The sequence below is a fragment of the Mus pahari genome (genome assembly GCF_900095145.1).
Source record: "Mus pahari chromosome 2 unlocalized genomic scaffold, PAHARI_EIJ_v1.1 2_unlocalized, whole genome shotgun sequence".
In the NCBI taxonomy this organism is placed as follows: Eukaryota; Metazoa; Chordata; class Mammalia; order Rodentia; family Muridae; genus Mus; species Mus pahari.
In genome coordinates, this window is record NW_018391599.1 from 203,991 (window position 1) to 225,293 (window position 21,303).

General features: G+C 38.2%; 1 protein-coding gene across 2 annotated transcripts in view; it reads right to left on the bottom strand.

Moving 5' to 3' along the window:
• Slco1a2 (solute carrier organic anion transporter family member 1A2) overlaps nucleotides 1-21,303 on the bottom strand; it is a 46,889-nt gene that overhangs the window by 15,102 nt on the left and 10,484 nt on the right. The window contains exons 2-8 of one of the 2 annotated variants that reach the window (XM_021188865.2): nucleotides 20,334-20,447; nucleotides 15,409-15,550; nucleotides 13,861-13,993; nucleotides 10,043-10,149; nucleotides 8,200-8,346; nucleotides 4,330-4,428; nucleotides 3,061-3,282 (exon numbers count right to left, since the gene is read on the bottom strand). In XM_021188865.2, coding sequence (XP_021044524.1) covers nucleotides 3,061-3,282; nucleotides 4,330-4,428; nucleotides 8,200-8,346; nucleotides 10,043-10,149; nucleotides 13,861-13,993; nucleotides 15,409-15,550; nucleotides 20,334-20,393 — 910 coding nt within the window. In that variant the 5' untranslated portion in view covers nucleotides 20,394-20,447. Of the gene's footprint in view, nucleotides 1-3,060; nucleotides 3,283-4,329; nucleotides 4,429-8,199; nucleotides 8,347-10,042; nucleotides 10,150-13,860; nucleotides 13,994-15,408; nucleotides 15,551-20,333; nucleotides 20,452-21,303 lie in introns of both variants that reach the window. The other variant, XM_029534599.1, reaches the window with a different exon arrangement.

Below are 21,303 nucleotides of genomic sequence, written 5' to 3' on the forward strand. Positions count from 1 at the left end.
ATATATATATATATATATATATATATATATATATATATATATATATAAAACCTCAGGTGACAGCACAAACTGGAGAGGATATAGAGCAAAGAGAACAATGGTAACTCGTGCAACCACTCTGGATATCAACCATGAATAGTTTTACCTGAAGAACCAGCTATATCACTCCTGGCCATATACTCTAAAGATGCCCCACCATAACACAAGGATACTTTTTCCATTATGTTCATAGTCAGAAACTAGAATGAACCCTGATGTCTCTCAACAAAAGAAAATATAAAGAAAATGTGGTTCATTTATACAATGGAATACTGCTCAGCTATTAGAAAAAAGAACATTATAAACTTTGCAGTCAAATGGATTGTACTAGAAAATATTTTGAGTGAAGTAACCTATAATCAAAGGACATGCATGATTTGTACTCTCTTATAAGTGGATATTAGCCATAAAGTACAGGATATCCCCAATACTATCCTCAGACTCAGAAGCTAATAATAAGGACTGTCCAAGAGAAGAACCTTGAATCTCACTCAGAAGGGAAAATTAAATTGTCACTGGAGGTGTATGGAGGGAGGGAATTGGATGGGAAAGGAACATCTGAAGAGGGATAGAGTGAGGAGGATCAGGTATAGGAAAAGCTGGGGAGAGGGGACAAGGAGAGTGAACTGAAGAGGTAGGAGTGGGGGAAGGAACGTATCTCAAGGACTTGCCAGAAACCTGGGATGGAGAAGACTCCAGAAAGGCTACAAGGCTGACTCCACCTGAGAATCCTAGAAGCTGGGAATATGGATCCTGCAGTGGTCACATCCTGTAGCCAGGCAGGACTTCCACTGGAAGAATAAGAACACAAGCCCACCCATGAAATCTGGGATCCGAAATTTGTCCTGCCTCCAACAGTGCAGGGACAAAATTAGAGCAGATTTAAGGAATAGCCAGCAAATGACTTGTCCAAATTGAGAACCATCCCATGGGCAAACATCAGTCCCTGACACGATTAATGATACTCTGAAAGAATCCACACAGCAACTGACTGAAGCACCTGCAGAAACCCACTACTACATAGTAGACTGAGCTCAGAGTCTTGTGGAAGATATGGGAGAAAGATTGAAGGATCTGAGGTGGTAGGGACTCCACAAAAAGGACCAACAGATTCAACTAATATTGACCCTTGGCAGGCCTCCAGAGACTAAATCAGACAAAACCAAAACATATAACCAAAGAACAAATAAGGGTCAGACCTAGGCTACGTGCACAAATGTAGCAGATGTACAGTTTGGTCTTCATGAGCATTGCCAACAACTGGAATGGGGGCTTAAACTAATTCTGTTGCTTGCCTATGAATCTTGCACCCTTAACTGTGTTGTCTTTTCTTGCCTCAGTGGTAGAGGATGTATGTTTAGTCCTGCAGTGACATGAGATGCCTCCCCATTCTCAGAGCTGAAAGGGATAGGGGCAAGGACCATGTAAGGGGGCTTTGATTGGTATGTGAAGTGAATAAACATATTTATTAATGAAAAAAGAATCACTAACGATATTGTAAACATCTCAACATGACAATCTCACTGTATGGAATGCTGACTCAGTTGGTATATACCAACAACTTTCCAAGTGACTTAGCCAAAACTGTTCCCTGTTTAAGAAGTGAGAGCCAGAGTTGTTGCCTGTATCTAGGAAATGGATTATATCTCACTGGAGATAATTTGATTGAAGTCCACAGTCGACAGTCTCTTTCCTGTTCCTGTCTTCATGTCTCTGTCTTGATTTTCTAATTTTACACTATCCTTCATAAATTGCCTAGAATTTCACTGAGAGAAAAGTATCAAGGAGCCACATTTAGAAGCAGAGGCAGAGCAGTTTAATGAGAATAAATGGACTCTAAGTGGCAAAACTCATCTTTATGAGTGAGATGATTGCAGTCAGTATTCCCGGGAGGACATCCCTGTCTTCTTAAATTAGTCTCTAAGGTTCACAATTATTTCCTCTGTGTCTTATTCTCTGCTAAGTTCTTTTCTACTTTTGAAAATTAGATTTATCTGGCAGACCACAAGGTTTCACAAAGAACAGTCAGCATTTGACCTTTCTGGAGAATCTTTAACGTGTCTATGATCCTAAGAACATTCAAACCTCTGCACTGGCTCCAAGTGTCACTGGCTCCTCAGCCCTGGTGTTTAAGTCTGACATGTGACTGTCTATCCAGTGCACAACAATGTTGGAGGTTATAAGTAATGGAAAAAATAGCAATATCATCAATAAGATGCTCACCACAGTAATCTGTGCCAGAACCAAACAGAAGTCCAGGAAAATAATGGACTCTTAACCTCACATGACAGGTAAAGCACTGACCCTTCCGATCTTCCAACTGTACACTTTCAGAATTCCAGAGCTCAAACCATGCCCCTTATACATGAACTTGGATCTCTTGAAAACACTGTGAAGGTCTCAACACGCACAGCTATGACATAAAGTTTTAAGAAGGCACACTGTTGAACACTCCACTGTCCCATAGTAGTTTCTCACAGAAGCATCTCTACTCTGCATTGTTGCTTAGTAACATTCCTGCTCACTGTAAAACAGTCTGTTCTGAGGGAACACTTGCCCTGTAGACTATCACCACCTTCAAATTGGATTATGTCACCTATCATGTTTTCTCTTTCAGGTTTGACTTCAAGGATGCTCATAGCTAAACATTTTCCTTATCAAACAAGTTTTACTTTACTACTATCTATAGCTAGGATTTCTATCTACTCCTGTTTTTTTTTCTTTAATTTAGTCTAATATAATATTTTCTGCAGTGTAAGATTTTCAAAACAGATGGTAAAATACATTTTCTCAATGACTATTCAGACTGACTTGAATTTTTCATAAGTCTAATATAAGACAAGTCATGTAAGTCAGGTTCCCTATAATGTCAGTTGTTTCCAAGTGGTGACTGTAGAAGACATTCAACACAGCTGAATGGTGATGATTAGTCAAAAGCTATCTTAACTCAGCACAAGTGACAGGTGCCCACTGACCACCGGCCCATCTAAACCAAAGAGAGTTTAAAGTTTCCATGTTTGCCTTTAGTGATTCCTCGGTTTTCCTCCTTGGCTTTTTCACTGTGCTTCTTCTCTTTGGTATTTTCAGTTCCATCCCCATTATTCTGCAACCCTTCCTTTGATAGTGTTTTTGGAAAGAAGAAAAAGGGGATGCTGGTCAGGACATTCACTCCTGCACAGACCAAAAAGCCAATCCACCAAGCACCGACCCAGCGTGTATCAGTGGGAGTTATGGTCAGGTCATCTGTAAAGAAATACAGATATTGCATTAGCTTGCATTATTCTTTCCTGTGTAGTCTGTAGAAAATTATTATTCATCATAATTCCATCTAAGAATAAACTTTGTATATAATTTGTAATCAATTCACAGTTTGTTCCTGTTATTGATTGGGTCTTGACCTTGAGATCTTCTTCCTCTACTTTTTAAATTCTGGATTTCTAGCATCTATCACTCCACAGTGATAATTCATACCTCTAGAGAAAGTATATGAGTGAAATTGGGTGAAATTAAAATCAAGTAAGAAGAAAAGGATCTAAGGTGCTTCATGGCATAATAGTTAAAACTACATTTCAAAAGGAGAGAAATAGGATTCAAGACTATTTAAGGAATTAGCTTTAACCTGGAATACTCATTTCTCAAAACAGCACAGTGAGTGAGGATGGGGGCTGAAGAGCCAGTTCGGTGGCAAAGAATTATTGATGCTCTTGCAGAAGTCCTGAATTTTATTCCCAGAACATACATGGAAATTAACCACCACCTATAACTCTAATTTCAGGAGATCATATACCTTCTCTGGAACAAGCAGGCACACATACACACACACACACACACACACACACACACACACACACACACACACACACACACAGAGTTAATAAAATAAAATACATGGTATCCAACTATTTTCATCGTTTGTGTATTCATTAAGAAAATTAATTTTATCAAGCAGTATATGTTGATGTATTTTTACAGCATGTGAATCTGTCATATGAAACATTTGTAAATTGGTGCTTACCACATAACAGAAAGATCTCTTTATCCAATGTGATAGCCTCATTGAGAAAAAACTTTATGGGTAATTCTTTGAAATCAAACATGTGGCTGAAATATTGAAGAATGGTGGGTTTGGAATCAGAAGATGACATTTTATCTTTTCCTTTGCTCCCTTAGGTCTATCATCTTTAATTGATAATTTACCCAACAGGATCAAAGGAGGCAGTGGTAAAACCTTTCTGAGCATTCTCCCACACTCCAGGACTGGCCTTGTATAAATAAAATGCATTGTGTTACCTGTATTCACAGACCCCGTGTCTACATAAATGCTTGCACAGGAAGATCCCAACAGAAGTCCAATCAAAGGCCCAATGGTCATTCCTGTTTCTAAAATCCCTGGAAGTAAACAAAGATAGGAAGTTACACAAACACACAAAGAATTTGTTTTAAAAAATAAACGGTTTGAGATTGAATTATTTTTAATCTTAGATTTCTTTTTCTTACTTTGCAGAGATGGGTATCAAATGTAGCAGGCTAGGAAAGAACTTAATTACTGAGTTGCACACCTCACTACCTCACATTTTTTTTTTTACATATTCAACATACATCTATGTTACCTGTACATAAACGCTATATGTACATATGTATATTATCTGTATATGGGTTAGTTTTCTATAAAGATTGAGAAAGAAGCTCTTATTGCTTTAATATGGGATGTTTCCCAGAACCTCAATTTATGGAACTTTTTCCAGAGGTGGGGCATCACTGGAATCTGATGCATTGCTTTCTATACAGGGAATGGTGATTTGTCTTCAGGTCAACTAGAGTAAAGCCTGATTCTGTGTTATTTCTCAGTCACAAAATGAATGGTTTGACTCTACCAATCCTTCCACCAAAATGAGGTGCCCTGTGATAGGACAGCAAACCACACTGCCCAGTCACATAGACCGAAATGACTAAAGACATGAGCCAAATGACAAATTTCCTTTTCATAAACCATTTGTAAGGGAATGCTGGAGGCGTGGGGCAGAGAGGTTGTGTGGGTGGGGGAGGACCCTCATAGAAACAAAGAGGAGAGAGGAGAGGGAGGTTGTAGGATGGGAGGCCTGTGGAGGGGGTAACTGGAAAGTGGGATATCATTTGAGATGTAAATGAATTGAATGATTAATAAAAACTAAATAAATAAACCATTAACTCTGGGATTTAAGTGAGTGAAAGTTTATTGATGCAGAATTCTCATTACTTAAAACCACCTTTCAAATTCTCTTCTACACTAAGATAACAAGGCTATACTATCACAGGTAGTCTCATCAAAGCAATGATGTGAGCAAGGACCTTTAATAATTCCATAGCCATGTTTTCAGAGTGTCTCCGTGATGGCTAACTTTCATTATCAACTTAACACAATACAGAACTACCTGGGAGGAGGGTCTTAATAAAGCATTGCCTATGTAGTGTTTACCTCTGGACAGGGCAATAGGAGATTGTCTTATTTAAATTAATATGGGAAGACCCAGTCTACTGTGGGAAGCACCATTCTCCACGGAGTTTCTGAACTTTGTAAGGGTGAAGAAACTGTTGAGCACAACCATGTAAGCAAAGACATAAAATGCATACGTTCACTCCCTCTGCTCTTGTGGGTGTGTCCAGCAGTCTCAAGATCCTGCTACTATGACTTCCCTGTTATGATAGAATTCTAAGCCAAATTCATCTCTTTTCTCTAAATGAAATCCCTTATTCCCAAAGTTGCATTTTTCTCACAGAGAGGGAAATGGAACTAACACTGTTTCTAAAGTAGTGTTTGTTGTAATGAACTTCTTGTACTGCAGGTTCATCAAAGTTCTATTTTTGAAACTTCCTTCCACAGAAAGAATGTGTCCTCATAACAGCACTTCACTTTGATGTTGTCCTGGTCACAGTTCTTATCTTGGTCTTTTCCAACCACACCTGGGTTCTTTGAAACCAACTCTAGCACCTCCCAACATATCTGCAGTTCAGAATCTCTCCTACCCACAGAACATCCAGATGTGAACAATACCAACTTCCTTCTCTTCACTTTAGATTCTGTCTTTTCCTCCTTCTCTATGACTCTATGGTTTAGTCTTCCTGTGTGTGCCTGACTTCTCAATACCAAGCTTTCTATCTGCCTTGTTCTCTCAAATACTTCCTTCTGTCCGATGACTTCTGATGACCTCCGTGCAAAGATTCCTACAAGATCTCTAACCTTCCCTGAGTTCTTTCCTGTTCTACATTGTCTGCCTGTTATTCTCCTCAAATGCTTCCTGATTATAAGATTCTCTCTTGGTACCACAAGTGATTTCCACATGGATCATTTTCTCCACTTTTGTCCTTTTTATTGATTATTTGGGAGTTTAACATAATAAACCTTGATAACATTCACTTCTCAGTCTTTTTAGGTTCATCTCCCTCTCATGACTTTCCCCAAATGTGGGGAAAAAAGAAAATTCTAAATGCAATTCATTTACTCACTGGAGCATGGCTAATCTCCAAGTGGTCATCTCTTTAAATAAAAGAATCCTTCTCCACCCACACCACTGCTGTTAGCCATCAACCCTGAATAGCTACACTTTAGAATCCTTACCACAATTTTTAAGCGTTCTCACTGGACTTCTGGCAGACTGATTCTTTCCCTGGAGTGGATAGGTGTCAGAGGTTTCAAAGCATATTCCTCCCAGACCAGACCTGATTTTCTTTTTGAGTTGTTCTGCAGATACTGCAATCCCTGGAGATTGCAGACTCCTTCTTGCAGCATAGCAGCACTCTGCCCTGGGCTTGGATTCCAATATAGAGACTCATTCATGTAGGTTACAAGGCTGACATTGAAGTGGAGAGAGAGCGTGTGCTTGCTGGTGGTATCTCTCTTCCATTCACTGAGTCCCCCGTAACCACTGCAGTATCAGTGGTGGCTTTGTGCTGGCTACCATAGCTAGGGATTTCTGGGAAGAGTTGCCTTGAAAGCCTCTAGTCTGCTTCAGGAGCTGTGTATGGCTCAGCCATCTTGACTCCTGTACACTTTTGACTTTTATTCTCTTAACTTACTTGATATTGTTGGCCAACTCTTTTTCTGTCTGCTTCCTCCTGAAACCTTCATCAAACTGTGTATTTATTGATTTCTCTGTTCCCATAGATACTCCTTGTTGAAGCTTCCTCCTCTCACTCCACACACTAAGCAGAAAATTTTCCAAGTATATGGACCTAGGGATTCTCAGTATGTATGTGTGTTCCCAAGACAACCTGATCTCTTCTTGTTTAACTTATTGTCGACATTGATAACTTTCAGTTTCCATATTTGGCTTCAATATCACTTCAGCTACAGAGCCATACAGAAAACTATATTTCTAATTTGTGTTTTACAGTTATTTGATTATATATACATATATAATATTTATATAATATATAGCTATTATTTAGGAAATTTAGATACTTACGTACTAACCATAAGTTAAATTATAATATTATATATATATATATATATATATATATATATATATATATAGTCTGTGGAATTTTGATAGCCCATATTATAACAATTTATTGCAGGAAAGTGCTTGTATTTTATTATTTAGATGTCTGTGGGGGGCAGAATGACTAGATTAACACTAGAAAATTTTATTGTCAAATTAATAAGCCTCGAAAATGTGACAAAAAGTTATTTTTAATTTAATTCATCTTGATTAACACTAAGCCTGTTTCTGTCATCTCTTGAACTCTTTATTTTCAAAGTAATGTATCTATATTAATTAAAAACACTGTATACAAAGAGGTTTATAACCAAGTTCAGACGGATTTACTTAAGAACATAAGCAAATTATTCATAGTAAACTCAAATCATCTAGCAGACAAAATAAGTAGGTGGACAGTAAATTGGCTCTTGACTGAGAGATGCAGAGATTTTTTTCAAAGATAATTTAAAGGAATACAACCAAAAGAAAAAAGGGATATTTGATAAAACAGTGAGAAGCAGATGGGTAAAGGCTTTGTCTGGAGCTACTGGTCAACCCTTCATTGAATAATATCATGATCCACAGAGGCATAGCACTCTGCACACCCTGTGGAAACCACAAAGCATCTGAATCAATAATCGATTTCCACACTCCAAGAACTTGCTATCCTAAAAATGATACTAAGAATGATTTTCAAACTTACCAATGTATAAAGGAGAGTTTTCAGATTTTGCAAAATCTTCTATGTAAGAAATACCCAAGGGCATGATGGGAGTTTCACCCATTCCACGTATAATGTTTCCTACCAGTACATATATCCACATTAATGATTTCATTTCTTTCACACACTCTGCATTAAAACAAGAGAAAACTGCATGAGTATTCGACAGTCAAGAGTTATTGAAAGTAACTGAAAGTGTTACAAAAAACTAAATTTTCTGTAAGCCTTTATTACGTCATCAGCTCATGATAACCATTCAAGGGCTCACATTCTAATGCTGGCTCTGCATCAGTGAGTTGCCTCTATTGTGTACTCTGAAAGAACATTCAGCAATGAAGTCTAAGTGCTATACTGGAGCCAATTTCCACTTGCTTGAGAGAGATGAGACAACACATTGATAGTGAGAATATACACCATAGAAATAAGCAAACACTAAAAAACTAGGAATTTCCCTCACTACAGGGACTCTGTTTTCCATCAATCAAAGGACCCAGTTAGTTAATAGGTTCAATTCCTCTACACTTCTGAGGAAGGGAAAACGAGCATGCATGTGTCTCTATCTCTGAAAATCCATGCTGTACTTACACAACACAGAAGTTTGGTGGAAGTTTGAATTCTCTACTGCTTAAATTACTTTTTAGAAACTAAAATTTTAAGTGAATACTAAATGTATAGTTTTTCTATAAATTTTATCATTTATCATCAATAAACTACTCCAACAGTTGCTGTATGAGGAAATCATTTGAGTATCAAAAACTAGGCCAAAAGGAACTAAAAGGCAAAGGGGAGAATCTTTGAAGGTTTCCCTGCAGCTCCAAAGTTTATTCTAAGCTAAATGAACTTCCACTCCAGAGGCAAACTATGACATCAAGTTTTAAGGGAACTGAACAAGAATGTTCCCTCTCCTGTGGACTGGTCAGGGGCTGCCTGTTTTTGTCCATGCACAACTAGGCCATGAGGTATAACTGTTATTAATTCCTAGTTCAGTAAAATCAATTCACATATCTAGGAATTCATATTCTTATCTTTAAGAAAGATGATGATTTTTGTCCAGAGATCACTGGGAGATGCTCAACCTCTTCTAAGGCAAGAGTCAGACACTAAAAGAATCAAGTACATTTTGGGGGCTGTGCACATAGGAAGATATCAATTTTCACTGCAATGCAAGGAGAAAAAAGGGAAGATTTTCCTATCAGTTCAGGAAGTGAGAATGAAGGTGTGGAGGTTACGCTATCACACTGTAAGCATGTTTATATGCCCTGTGTAAAGATATATCGCTGTCCATCCTTGCCTGTCTAAGACAGTCTGTGATTGGGTAAAATAAAAATATGATGGCTATAGCAAAGGCAGAAAGTAGAAGGTGGAAATTCTGGAAAAAGATACAAATGACCAGAAAGAGAATTCCCCACCCAGAGTCAGAGGAAGTCAATTACAGTCTACAGTCTCATGGTAGACTGTAATTGGTGAACTAGATAAACTTTTTCCTCTTAGAGTTGCTTTTAGTCAACATCTTATAACAACAGAAAAACAAACTAGACCAACCACATAGATGACACAGTGTGTCTCAATCTATTCTAAGTCATTTTCTCTTGTGACTAACTCGACAATATTGCCTAAGAAACAAAGGATTCTCAAGAAGTATATTCAGACTCAGGAGGAAGAGTATCCTAGATTATCAGAGACACCTCCCTTTCCTGAAGAGGGAAATAAATTCTGTTCATTTGTCTTACATGTCTACTAAATCCTGTGCCATATTAAAGCCCTTCATAAAAGAACATTTTGTTTTCATGTCTCTGACCCAAAAGAATTAAAGGCACAAGCTAACCTGTTGGGTCTTGCGTTGGCTTTAAGATCTGGGTTCTGTTTTCCATACACACAAAGCTATTTGAGGACAAGTTGCTTGTAGGTAAAATCGTTGTTTCATATTCATATCTGTGTGGACACAGGAAACATTCACTGTGAATAACTGACTGCAAAGAGAGTGTCTGGAGAGTGCTGACTCCTGCTTCCCTGAAAACCAGTTGTAGAGAGCCAGTAAAGACAATTCCACAGTAGTCAGTCTAATAACTATGAAGCCTATGTTGGGGCAAGGAAGATGAAATAGCAGATAAAGTACTTGGGACAAAAGCCTAATGATCTCAGTTTAATGCTTGGAACCCACATGAGCACACATGCACAAACACATACACAGACACACACACACACACACACACACACACACACACACACACACACACATACACACACATAAATGTAGGTACACAAATAAACAAGTAAGCAAATAAATAATTAAAAACACTAAACTGGCCAGGTAGTTCCAGATGTAAATTCCAGAGCTGCATAAATTTGGTGTGGTGGTCCATGCCTGCCACCAAAGCACTTGAAAGGTGAATACATCAGAGCCAGAAACACAAAGCCACTTTCAGATGTACAGCAAGCTTGAGACCAGCCTGGGATGTATTTTAACTTTTCTCAAAACAAAACAAAACAAAACAAAACAAAAACAAATGAATAAAACTATCAATATCTTCAAAAAAGATTGATAATCAAAAAAAATGTGAGACTTATTTATAGTTAGCATTCAAGTTCCTCCATGTAGGTGACATAGCTTTCAGATTTTCTAATGTCAACTTCCTGTGATTTCTAAATGACTCTTTCCTAAAAATAATTGGTATGAGATAAAAGAACAACAACAACAAAAAAAAGAAAAAATGAGACACAAAAATCTTTAGAGAGATACAAACAATACAAAGCAAGACATGTGGTCTGGGTTCTCTGAGCTGTGTCCTTATCCTTCCTTTCTGAGAATTCAAACAGTTGTTGTTTCATATGTTCAATAACTCTGACAGAAGAAAACTCTATATTTTATAACTAGCTGTGACAAAATCCATCACCTAACAATAGTGTCATGGAACTAAAAGTGCCAATAAAAAGTGGACATTTAACATGAGCACATCAACAAGGATCATTGTTGTAGAAAGAAAATTACAAAATGTAAATATAGAGGAAAATATGGTTTTCTAAGTCTCTCTCCATTAGAGAGTATGCTGGATCATCATTTCTTAGATGAAAGATAACCAGATGGGCTACTGAACATGGGCTACCGAACTGAGCATTAGCATGGAGCTATAGTTACCAATAGTATAACTCCTATGCTACATGACATAGCACCAAAGTCGGAATAACTTTCCCTTAGAACAACTGCCTGCACTCCAACAGTTGTTGTCAGTGAATTTGTGGAGACATGTCTCTGTCTGTCTTTCCATGATTCCATGAGGATAGGTCAGCCTCAAAGAATTATCACCTTTAGCATAAGGTGAGAAAACACAGTAAGAGCCCAATATTTCTTGACACTGATTTGAATGTAATAGAAAGTAAAAATATAATTTTTAAATTACATTCACAAATTTTCAGTTCACTTCAAAATCACCCAAGAAGATCAAATAACCTTCATTTGGTTCATTGTCCACTTAAAATTCAGTTGTTCATTTAAGAGCCAGTTATTCCCCCATTTGGCAATAAAAGAGCAGTAAGGGTTCAGAATGAAATAGTGGAAAACCATTTCCTCAAATAAAGTGATATAGATATAAAGATGTAGACCAATTGGTCACTGGGATCTGGCAAACACCAATCCAGGATTTGATCCTGAGCAATCAATAAAATTAGGCACAATGGGAAATGCCCGAAATTCCAGCACTCAGAAGATGAAGGCCAGAGAATCAGAAGTTAATGATTAATTTTTAACTACAGGGAGATTTTGAGGCGGCCCTGGACTGCATGAGACTCTGTTTCAAACAAAGAAAACCCACACAAAAATTAGGCTTGTGAGATACCAGATGCCTTCATGGTAGCACCACTTGTGTGTAAGTCTGACCACCTAGATTCTATGTCAGGTCCCAGAGGGTAACCAGACAAAATAGAATCTTCAGAGTTGTTTCATGTCCTCATCTCGAGTTACATACACTGCCACTGCTACCACAACCTATACAAACAAAATATCTAAAATTTAAATAAAATAAAAACTGTAGATGAGGGACTGCAAATGCTGTCAACTGAAGCACAATACTATATTGAGACTGGGATGTAGATATGTGAATGGCCACTGAATCATGTCAGGGAAACATGACTATCATGATGCACAGAGCAACCTGATACATCCCAGACCTCCATGAAAGATTGCAAGAAGAGACTCCCAATGAAGGACCCAGATGGGCACACAGGCAAAGTCTAAAGTGACAGTGAAAGTGCACATAAGGATAGCTAGATCTGCAGGCTTGTCCTCCATCTCTCCATGTGGAAATGTGTAAAAAAAATTTTTTACACAGAATGAAGATTGCAAGAATAAATATCAAAACCTAGATTAAGATGCTCCTCCAGTGAAGCAAGAAAGAGGCAAGGCAGGGTAGTTGTTCCAACTCATTCTTAGAATAGGAACACTCAGAATTCTGAAGCAAGGGTTTCAGCAAGAGTCTGTGATAAACCTGAGCTACATAGTAAATTTCAGGCAAGCCGAGCTACATTGTAAGACCATGCTTTCTAAAAAGTAATCAAAATGGGACTACAAAGATGTTTCAGTGGCTAAGGGCTCTTTCTTGAAGTGGATCTTGGTTCATTTTCTAGCACCCACATGGTAGTCAACAACCATCTGTATATCTAGTTCCAACACCCTCTTCTCATCTCTGTGTGTACAAGAAAGGGAGGCAGGGGGAAGAAGTAGATGAGGGAAAGAAGAAAAACAAATTCATGAGGAAAATCATGATGTAGAATTCCAAGGAGATGGCACTGAGGTGACCTATAAGTTTGTAGTTCACTAGCAGGAGGGTTTTAGGAAACAACAGCAAAGACATCCCCAGGAAAACAGTGTATGTGCTGAGAGCTGTCCACTCTGCCAGCCGGGGAGGGACTTGCCTAATATTCAAAGATACAAAGGCAACCAAATAGAAAACAATGAGCTAAGTACTAAATGCAAGCTTTAAAACCTGAGTTCTATAACAAAAATAGCATGATTCTACAGGAGGAAATATTTTAATTGTGTCAATGTAAACAGTATCGTTTTATATTATTTAACACTAAAGTATTTAAAACTAAGACACTCAGGCAAATGAAAGAAAAAACTGAAAACTGCCCTGTGTCTCCAGAAATCAGGAAATGAGGCAAGAAATAACAACATAATTTCAATTTGATAATTTTCTGTGTAAGTTACTTTGGTAAACATGAAAATAATCAGCCTTTACATTGATATATATATATATATATATATATATATATATATATATNTTTTTTTTTTTTTTTTTTTTGGTGGCCCATGATTATGTCATACTGTAGACATCTTGCATCCAACGTATCTAAATAGTCCTCAGGAAAGACTCAGCACATGAGTTAGCAGAATATGAGAATTTGTTCATGTGTTTCAACTTCATGAAAGAGTTGCCTCAAGACCCCACTTTACAAATAGACTAGTTGGAATGTTAAATGGACCCGAGGCCAAAAGATTCATAAATCATACTGCAGACTAAAGACTTTAATTTCTGTCTTAGACTTCTGTATTTTGGGGTAGCACTCTTCCTCCCCAAAAGGAAATTCTGAGCCTCATTTCCTGGTGAAAGTTGAACTTAGAATATCATCAAGGAGAAGAATACTTACCTGCCCATGAGGAAATGAGGTATCGATATTAAGAAACACCCTAGGCCCATAACTGCACATCCTACACCAATCATGATAGGTCTGTGCAGTTTTGTTCCGAAATAACTCACGAATATAATCAACAGAAGATTTCCTGAAAGAGGGGAATGAGAATGCTTGTTGTAGTAAAGTATTCGCGACTCTCATTCAATAGCTTCTCTAGCATTTAGACTCTACGGTTCATTGTTTCACTACCACATTAAGAAAATGGGGATGGGTGCTTAAGGTATTTTATAATTTTTTTTAATGTGTAAAGAAATTGGGATTTTGACAGAAGAATCTCTACCATTCTGGAGCATATTAAAGTCTCTACTCACTACTATGTTGCCCTTGTGATTTAATACAAGCAGATGTGATTTAAAGCAGATGTAGGCCTGCATGTCACCTCTGATCTCTCCTGCTCAATGTAGATTCAAATGGGTTCATGTTTTTAAACATACTACTTAAAAACACCTTTATTGCTCAGCATGGCCTCGCTGGATGCCTGCTTCTGTGATCACTTCTTTCCTTAGAGCAGATAACACTGTTCAGGGTCCTGATGCTCCAACTAGGACTTATTATCCAAGTAAGATCTACATTGTGAGAGTCAAAAAGTCAAACCAAAAATTCATCTTTCTGGTTTAGAAGAAAGCTTCATTTAAAAAAAGGATTTATTTTTTCAATGTTTGAGAGTTGAAAGAAAAAGTGGGACCTGGTAGCACATAGCCTCTGTCCACAGCTTCTAGAAGGCCAGGAGAGGAAGACTTCAAGGTCAAAGTCAGTCGGGACTACAGAGTGAGGTGAGAACCAGCATGGGCAATTTAGTGAGCACTTTCTTTGCTATTTTGATTTGAATACATTAAAGACAATTTTACCTGGAAGAAAGTTAAAACTATGAATAAACTCGAGAATAACTTACACAGAAAATTGTCAAATTGAAATTATGCTGAGTTATTTCTTGCCTCATTTCTTGATTTCTGGGGACAGTTTTCAGTTTTTTCCATCTTTTACACTTTGTACTATTTTATACCAGGTTATGACTGGAAATGAGGAGTTGGAGTTCATCCACTCTTCTTAAGAATTGTGTCTGGTAAACCCCAAACACAGGAAAGATTCCCCACATTTCCTAGTGACTAGGAGTGGAGAGTCATCAACCTCACAAACACAGATGTGGAAGAGAATCATTTGCTCTCTCTCCCTGGGAACATAAATTCCCCCTGGTTGCCACAGCCACCCTCTAAATTGGCCACAAAAATTTCTTACCTTCTCTTTGAATTATCAAATGATAGAATTAGATATTAATACTCTAAATCTGCTGTATTCCTGGGGAGGGGGAGATACTCTCAGAGTACGTGCCAATCACTATTAGCTGATATCATGAGACTATTTAAATGAGTGGCTTCTTCACAGCAAACCACGCTATCAATCAATTTCAGAAAGCATGGATCTCAGTCAGATTAAATGATCTAACATAGGAAATAAGGAGAAAACATCGACATATAAGAATAGGTAAACATAAAAATAACTCACCTATCTCAAAGCTCCCATTGATAAGCCCAACTACAGACGTAGGGATACCGAATTGTCTCTCTATTTGAGTGAGCATGGAATTCATGTAAGTTCCTGATAGTGATTTGGATACATACGCACATGTTAATGCCATCAGAAATGCCTAGGAAAAATTAAAAGAAAAAATGAGAAATTTGTTTTCTGATTATGTATCTGTCATCAACTGATCAAAATGCACCACCTGAGACTGACAATTGTATCCAACATAGATAGTCCTTGAACATGCCAAAAACCTTGAAGTGTAATCTCTCCTCTGCTATGCTGACGTTGTTCCAGACATGCAGTTAGAATAGCTGGGTAGCAGTTGTGTTGTTGACAGGTATGGCTTTGCTCATTTATCAGTGCACCTCATTGATACAGAAAGATATGGAGTTGTTCTCTGTAAGACACAGGTATTGATGGGGCTTCAACACTATACTGTTATTTGCAGGACAAGTATTGTCCTGTTAAGGAAGGGAAGGGAGGGAAGACAGAACTACACCAAGGCCTTGTGTCTGCAGCAAGCCTGCTGTGTTTCTTCCTCACACACTATTCTCTGTATCACTTTATCTCAGCAGTCCAAGTTCATGGCTATAAATCCAAGGCAGAACATATTTGGGGTCCTTTAGGTGCAGGATAAAGGGTGGCTACATATTTAGTTTATAATTTGGTAGATTAGTATCTTCTGTTTGTGAGTTTATTATCACAGCCACAATTTAATTTGGATAATCCTTAGCAGAAACACACGCAGAAAAGATTAAGAATTAGGGAATGAGAAATGCAGCTCAGTACAGTTCAAAAGTACAGACGTTTGTCTTCTAATTCCAAATGCTATTTTCAGAGATGTTCTCTGTCCCCATGGTAAATCTTTCAGAGGATGTGATTGAGGACTGATAATTTTCTCATGAGTTTTATATTTCAGATCTTATATTTAAAAGTGAGATCTACTAAATTAAAAAAAAAGAGCAGAATTGGGATGATTTATTTTATTTTTTCTTTTGATAAAGAAAGCTAAATAGTAAGCCCATTGGTATTTGTCAGAAGTATTTGGTTCTGCAGAAAGAAAATAAACCCATAGACGTGCACATTAAGGTCTACTATTACAAAACAACAGTATTTATGAAGCTAATACTTTTAAACTCAGAACTCTAGAGTCTGAAGCAACATCTTTTAAAGCAGTTTATCCCTGCTTTCTAAGGCAGTTTTATTTTATATATGTTTTCTTTCATCATATATTTATTTGTATTTGTACATAAGTATATGTTTGTGTAGAATTAGTTTATGTATGTATATGTACATGGGAAGACCAGAAGACAACTTCAAATGTAATTCCTCAAGAATTATACTGTTTTTCTATTTAAATAGGCACTCTCATTTGCCTGTAACTCACCCAGAAGGCAAAGCTGGCTCATTAGTGAGCCCAGAGTATCTGCCTGACTCCATCTCTCCATGCTGAAATTATTCTCATATGTCACCATGCCTATTTTTTTTTTGTAGGCTTTGAGGATTGAAGAAGGCGCTCTTGCTTCCTAAGCAACTACTTTGTTGGTCAAGGTATTTCCCCAGCCCCCTTTAGAAGTTTTCCTTCCTTTTCTTTAAGAGATGGCTCAGTGGGTAAGAGCACCCGACTGTTCTTGCAAAGGTGCAGAGTTCAAATCCCAGCAACCACATGGTGGCTCACAACCATTCTTAACAAGAGCTGACTCCCTCTTCTGGAGTGTCTGAAGACAGCTACATATATAATAAATAAATAAATCTTTAAAAAAAAGAGTTTATAATGATAAAATTTACTTTTTGGTAATTTAATACATAGATAGTATATTTGGATTAATATTTTCTTTCTCTCTTTTTCTCCTGTCTTCCCTATTAATACCCAAATTGCTAGCAGTACTTTTTTAAAAGTTTATGAGTCTTGGTTTGTTTTTTATGAGTTATCTTAACCTGGGCTATCTGCGTAGCCACTAGATTACAACTAGGCATTGGTACTTGGTGAGGTCACCAGTGTATGCATGGCTGAAGGCCTTAAAGGCCATGATTTCCCCTGTCCTGGAAGGCTTTTCTCTTCCTTTCTCTCTTCCTTTCTCTCTTCCTTTCTCTCTTCCTTTCTCTCTTCCTTTCTCTCTTCCTTTTTCTCTTCCTTTTTCTCTTCCTTTTTCTCTTTCTTTCTTTCTTTCTTTCTTTCTTTCTTTCTTTCTTCCTTCCTTCCTTCCTTCCTTCCTTCCTTCCTTCCTTCCGTCCTTTCTTCCTTCCTTTCTTCCTTCTTTCCTTCCTTCCTCCCTTCCTTTCTTTTTCCCTCATTAATTAAGTTATTTATTCATGTTACATCAAGATTCCAGTGTGCCCCATTCCTTCCATTCCTCCACTCATATAGCCCCTCTTGCCCTCCTGCTGCCCTTCTATGACTAGAGACTTCCCCTTGGTACCAACCCAGCCTGGCACATCAAGTCACTGCAGGACTTGGCATATCATCTCCCACTTGATGCTAGAGAAGGCAGCCCAGTTAGGAGAACCTGATCGACAAGTAGGCAAGATTGTCAGGGACAGCCCCTTCTCTACTTGTTGGGGAACCCACATGACAACAAAGCTACACATCTGCTACATATGTACAGGTCCAGCCTATGCTTGCTATATTATTGGTTCAGTCTCTAGGAGCCCCCAAGGATCCATATTATTTGATTCTGTTAGTCTTCTTGTGAAGTTCCTATCACATCCAGTCTCATATTCCTTCCCCCAAATCTTTCACAAAACTCCCTGTGCTGAATCTAATTGTTAGCTCTGGGTCTCTGTATCTGTTTCAGTCAGCTGCTGGGTGGTGACTTTTAGAGGAAGTTATGTTAGGCTCCTGTCTGTGAGCATAACAGAGTATCATTAATAGTGTCAGGGATTGGTTCCTCCCTATGAGATGAGTCTTAATTTGGGCCAGTCATTGGTTGGGCAGTCCCTCATTCTCTGCTCCATATTTGTCCCTGCACTTCTTTTAATCAGGACAAGTTTTGGGTAGGTTTCATGGGTGGGTTGGTGTCCTTATTCCTCCACTAGTAATCCTGCCTGGTTACAGGAGGTGGCCACTTTAGGCTCCATATCCCCCACTGCTAGGAGTCTCAGCTAGAGTTACCCTCATAGACTCACTGTAGCCTCCATCCCAGGTCTCTGGCGCATCCTAGAGATGTCCCCCCCAAAAGGGAGACTTTTCCTAATGGCTATATTTCTATACTTAAGCATCAGGAGCTTCAATATGGACCTTTTGACCATGCTAATATTCTAAATGTTTCTAAATTCAGGGGACAGATTTCAAATTATTTTTAAACTAGCCTATACATTTTTTTTTCTTAAAAACTCATGGTTTTAACATTTCATACTATTTACACCAATATATACTGTTGTTGAACTCCCACATAAAGTATCTGTTGTGGTTTGAGCAGACATGACTTTTATAAGCTCAAAGATTTGAATGCTTGGCCACCAGGGAGTGACACTAATGGGAAATGTGGACTTGTTGCAGTATATGTGGCCTTATTGGTTGAAGTGTGTCACTAGGAGTAAATAAGTTTCAGAAGCTACAGCCTGGACCACTTTCCCTTACTTAATTTTGGATGGTTTACAGGTTAAGCTGTTTAGTTCCTTATTATCATGGTAGGAAGCATGGTGGCCTGTGGGCAGACCTGGTGCTAGAGAAGAAGCTCAGAGTTCTACATGCAGATTGGGAGGCATCATGAGTGTCTCTTGTATGGTAACCAAAGACAAACTTGAGAAGTAATGTTTATAATGATGTTTCTCTACAAATGCTGTTAATACTAGTAATTAATAATTACAATATTCAACATTATCCTAACTTTGAGGCTGGAGTTGCAGCTCAGTAGTTAAGAGAACTGGCTACTTTTGCTGAGGAGCTGGGTTAAGTCCCCAGCACCCACATGATGTTTCAAAATCACTTGTATCTACAGTTCCTGGGGATCAAATATTTTCTTCTGGTCTCCAACGAGATCAGAAACACTAGTCCACCAACATACCTAAGGGCAAAATATCCACATACAGAAACTAGTACCCAAATTTAGAGAAATTAAAACATCTTAAAGGTGGAGGAGTAGGTATAGATTAAGAACAGAGGAGTTGTTTGGCATGTGTGAGCACCTGGAGTTAATCTCTCATACCACTAGGATTAGATATTCCAGAAAGGTAAACACAAACACAGACACACACACACACACACAGAGAGAGAGAGAGAGAGAGAGAGAGAGAGAGAGAGAGAAAAGGCTCATGTAGTAAGTATCTGGGAAGGTTAGGAGGCCAGGAAATCTGAGATCCTGAGACAAATATGAGAACTATTAAAGTGTGTCCTAGCTGAGGTCCCTGATTTTAAGTGAAGAGCCCCTGAAGGCTGAGCACTAGATTGACCTCTCACCTCATGCTAAATTCAACCACAACATAATAGCATCTAACACATTTTAAACCCCACTTTCCTTTAAGACCCTCTAAATCAGTGGTTCTCAACCTTCTTAATGCTCATGGCTTTTTAAATTTAGTTCCTCGTGTTGTGTTGACCCCAACCATAAAATTATTTTTACTACTTCATAATTGTAATTTTGATGGTGTTATAAACTAAGATATAAATATCCATGGGTTTTGATAGTTTTTAGGTGAACCCTTTGAAAGGGTCATTTGATCCATCCAAAGAGTCAGACCACATGTTGAGAACCCCTGTTCTAAATCATTTTGATAAATTTTCCTGGGTGAATAATCATGACTAAACATATGTAAATAGAAAATCAACCTCTTTAAGGGAAGAAATTAACAACATATTTGATAAGTGGCTTTTCTATTGGAAAATTTCATGTAAACTGAATAATATTACAATTACTTTCAATGATTGATGAGTTTATACATGCATACATAGAAACAATCCATACCTTGATCTTGGAAAAGCATCTGACCCCATGGGTTGCAACCCTTTTTTCAGATTTTCCCATATTGTTCTTCTGACTGTTTCCAGATGTCTATTCTTTGAACAGTCTTACTTCAGTCTTTCTAAGAAAGCAGACAGTTATTAATTAAATTATTTACTGAACAGTAATAAGTCATTCTTAAAAACAAAACAAAATAAGAAACAAAATAAAACAACAACAAACAACCCAAACTCTCTTGGGGCTAGGGTGTTTTATTCAGAGTTTCTGTTGTTATGAAGAAATACCAGGACCAAATGCAAATAAGAAGAAAGAGGGTTTAGGCTAGTTTACAGTTTTGTATCTCAGTTTGTCACTGAGAGAAGTCAGGGCAAGAACTCAAGCTAGCAACCTCGATGTAACAGCCAATGGGGAGGAACCCTGCTTCCTGCTTTGGTCCTTCAGACAATCTCAGCCTGCTTACTTACACAACCCAAAAAAAGTGAAGCCCACCCACAGTGATCTAGGCCCTCCCACATCAGACGTCAATCAAGTTAACGGGTAGATCATTAGTCAGTCTCATTGGAACACTTTCTCAATTGAGGTTTCCTCTTTCCAAATGACTCTAGCCTGTGTAGAGTTGGTAAAGAACTGTCTAGCACAGGTGGATCCGTGGGTAAAAAGTGAGTGAGTATCTTAGTTTGAATTCTTAGTAACCAAGCAAAAACCTGGGCTTCTCTGCAATATCCTGTAACCTCAACACTGGGAGGACCCAGGCAACAGAACCATAGTAGTGTACCAACCTGCTATGGTCTTGCCTTCAGGCCTCCATAATATGTGCATGTATGGGGCCAGAAAGCCACTTGACTTGGGGAGACAGTTCCTTAGCAAGAGTGAGTTTGAGTGTCTAGGATCACCCATGATACCCAGGTACTGAAGTAGGATACAGAATTGGCAGGGCCAAAAGCTGATGGCTTTTGGCAATTAACTCTCTCTT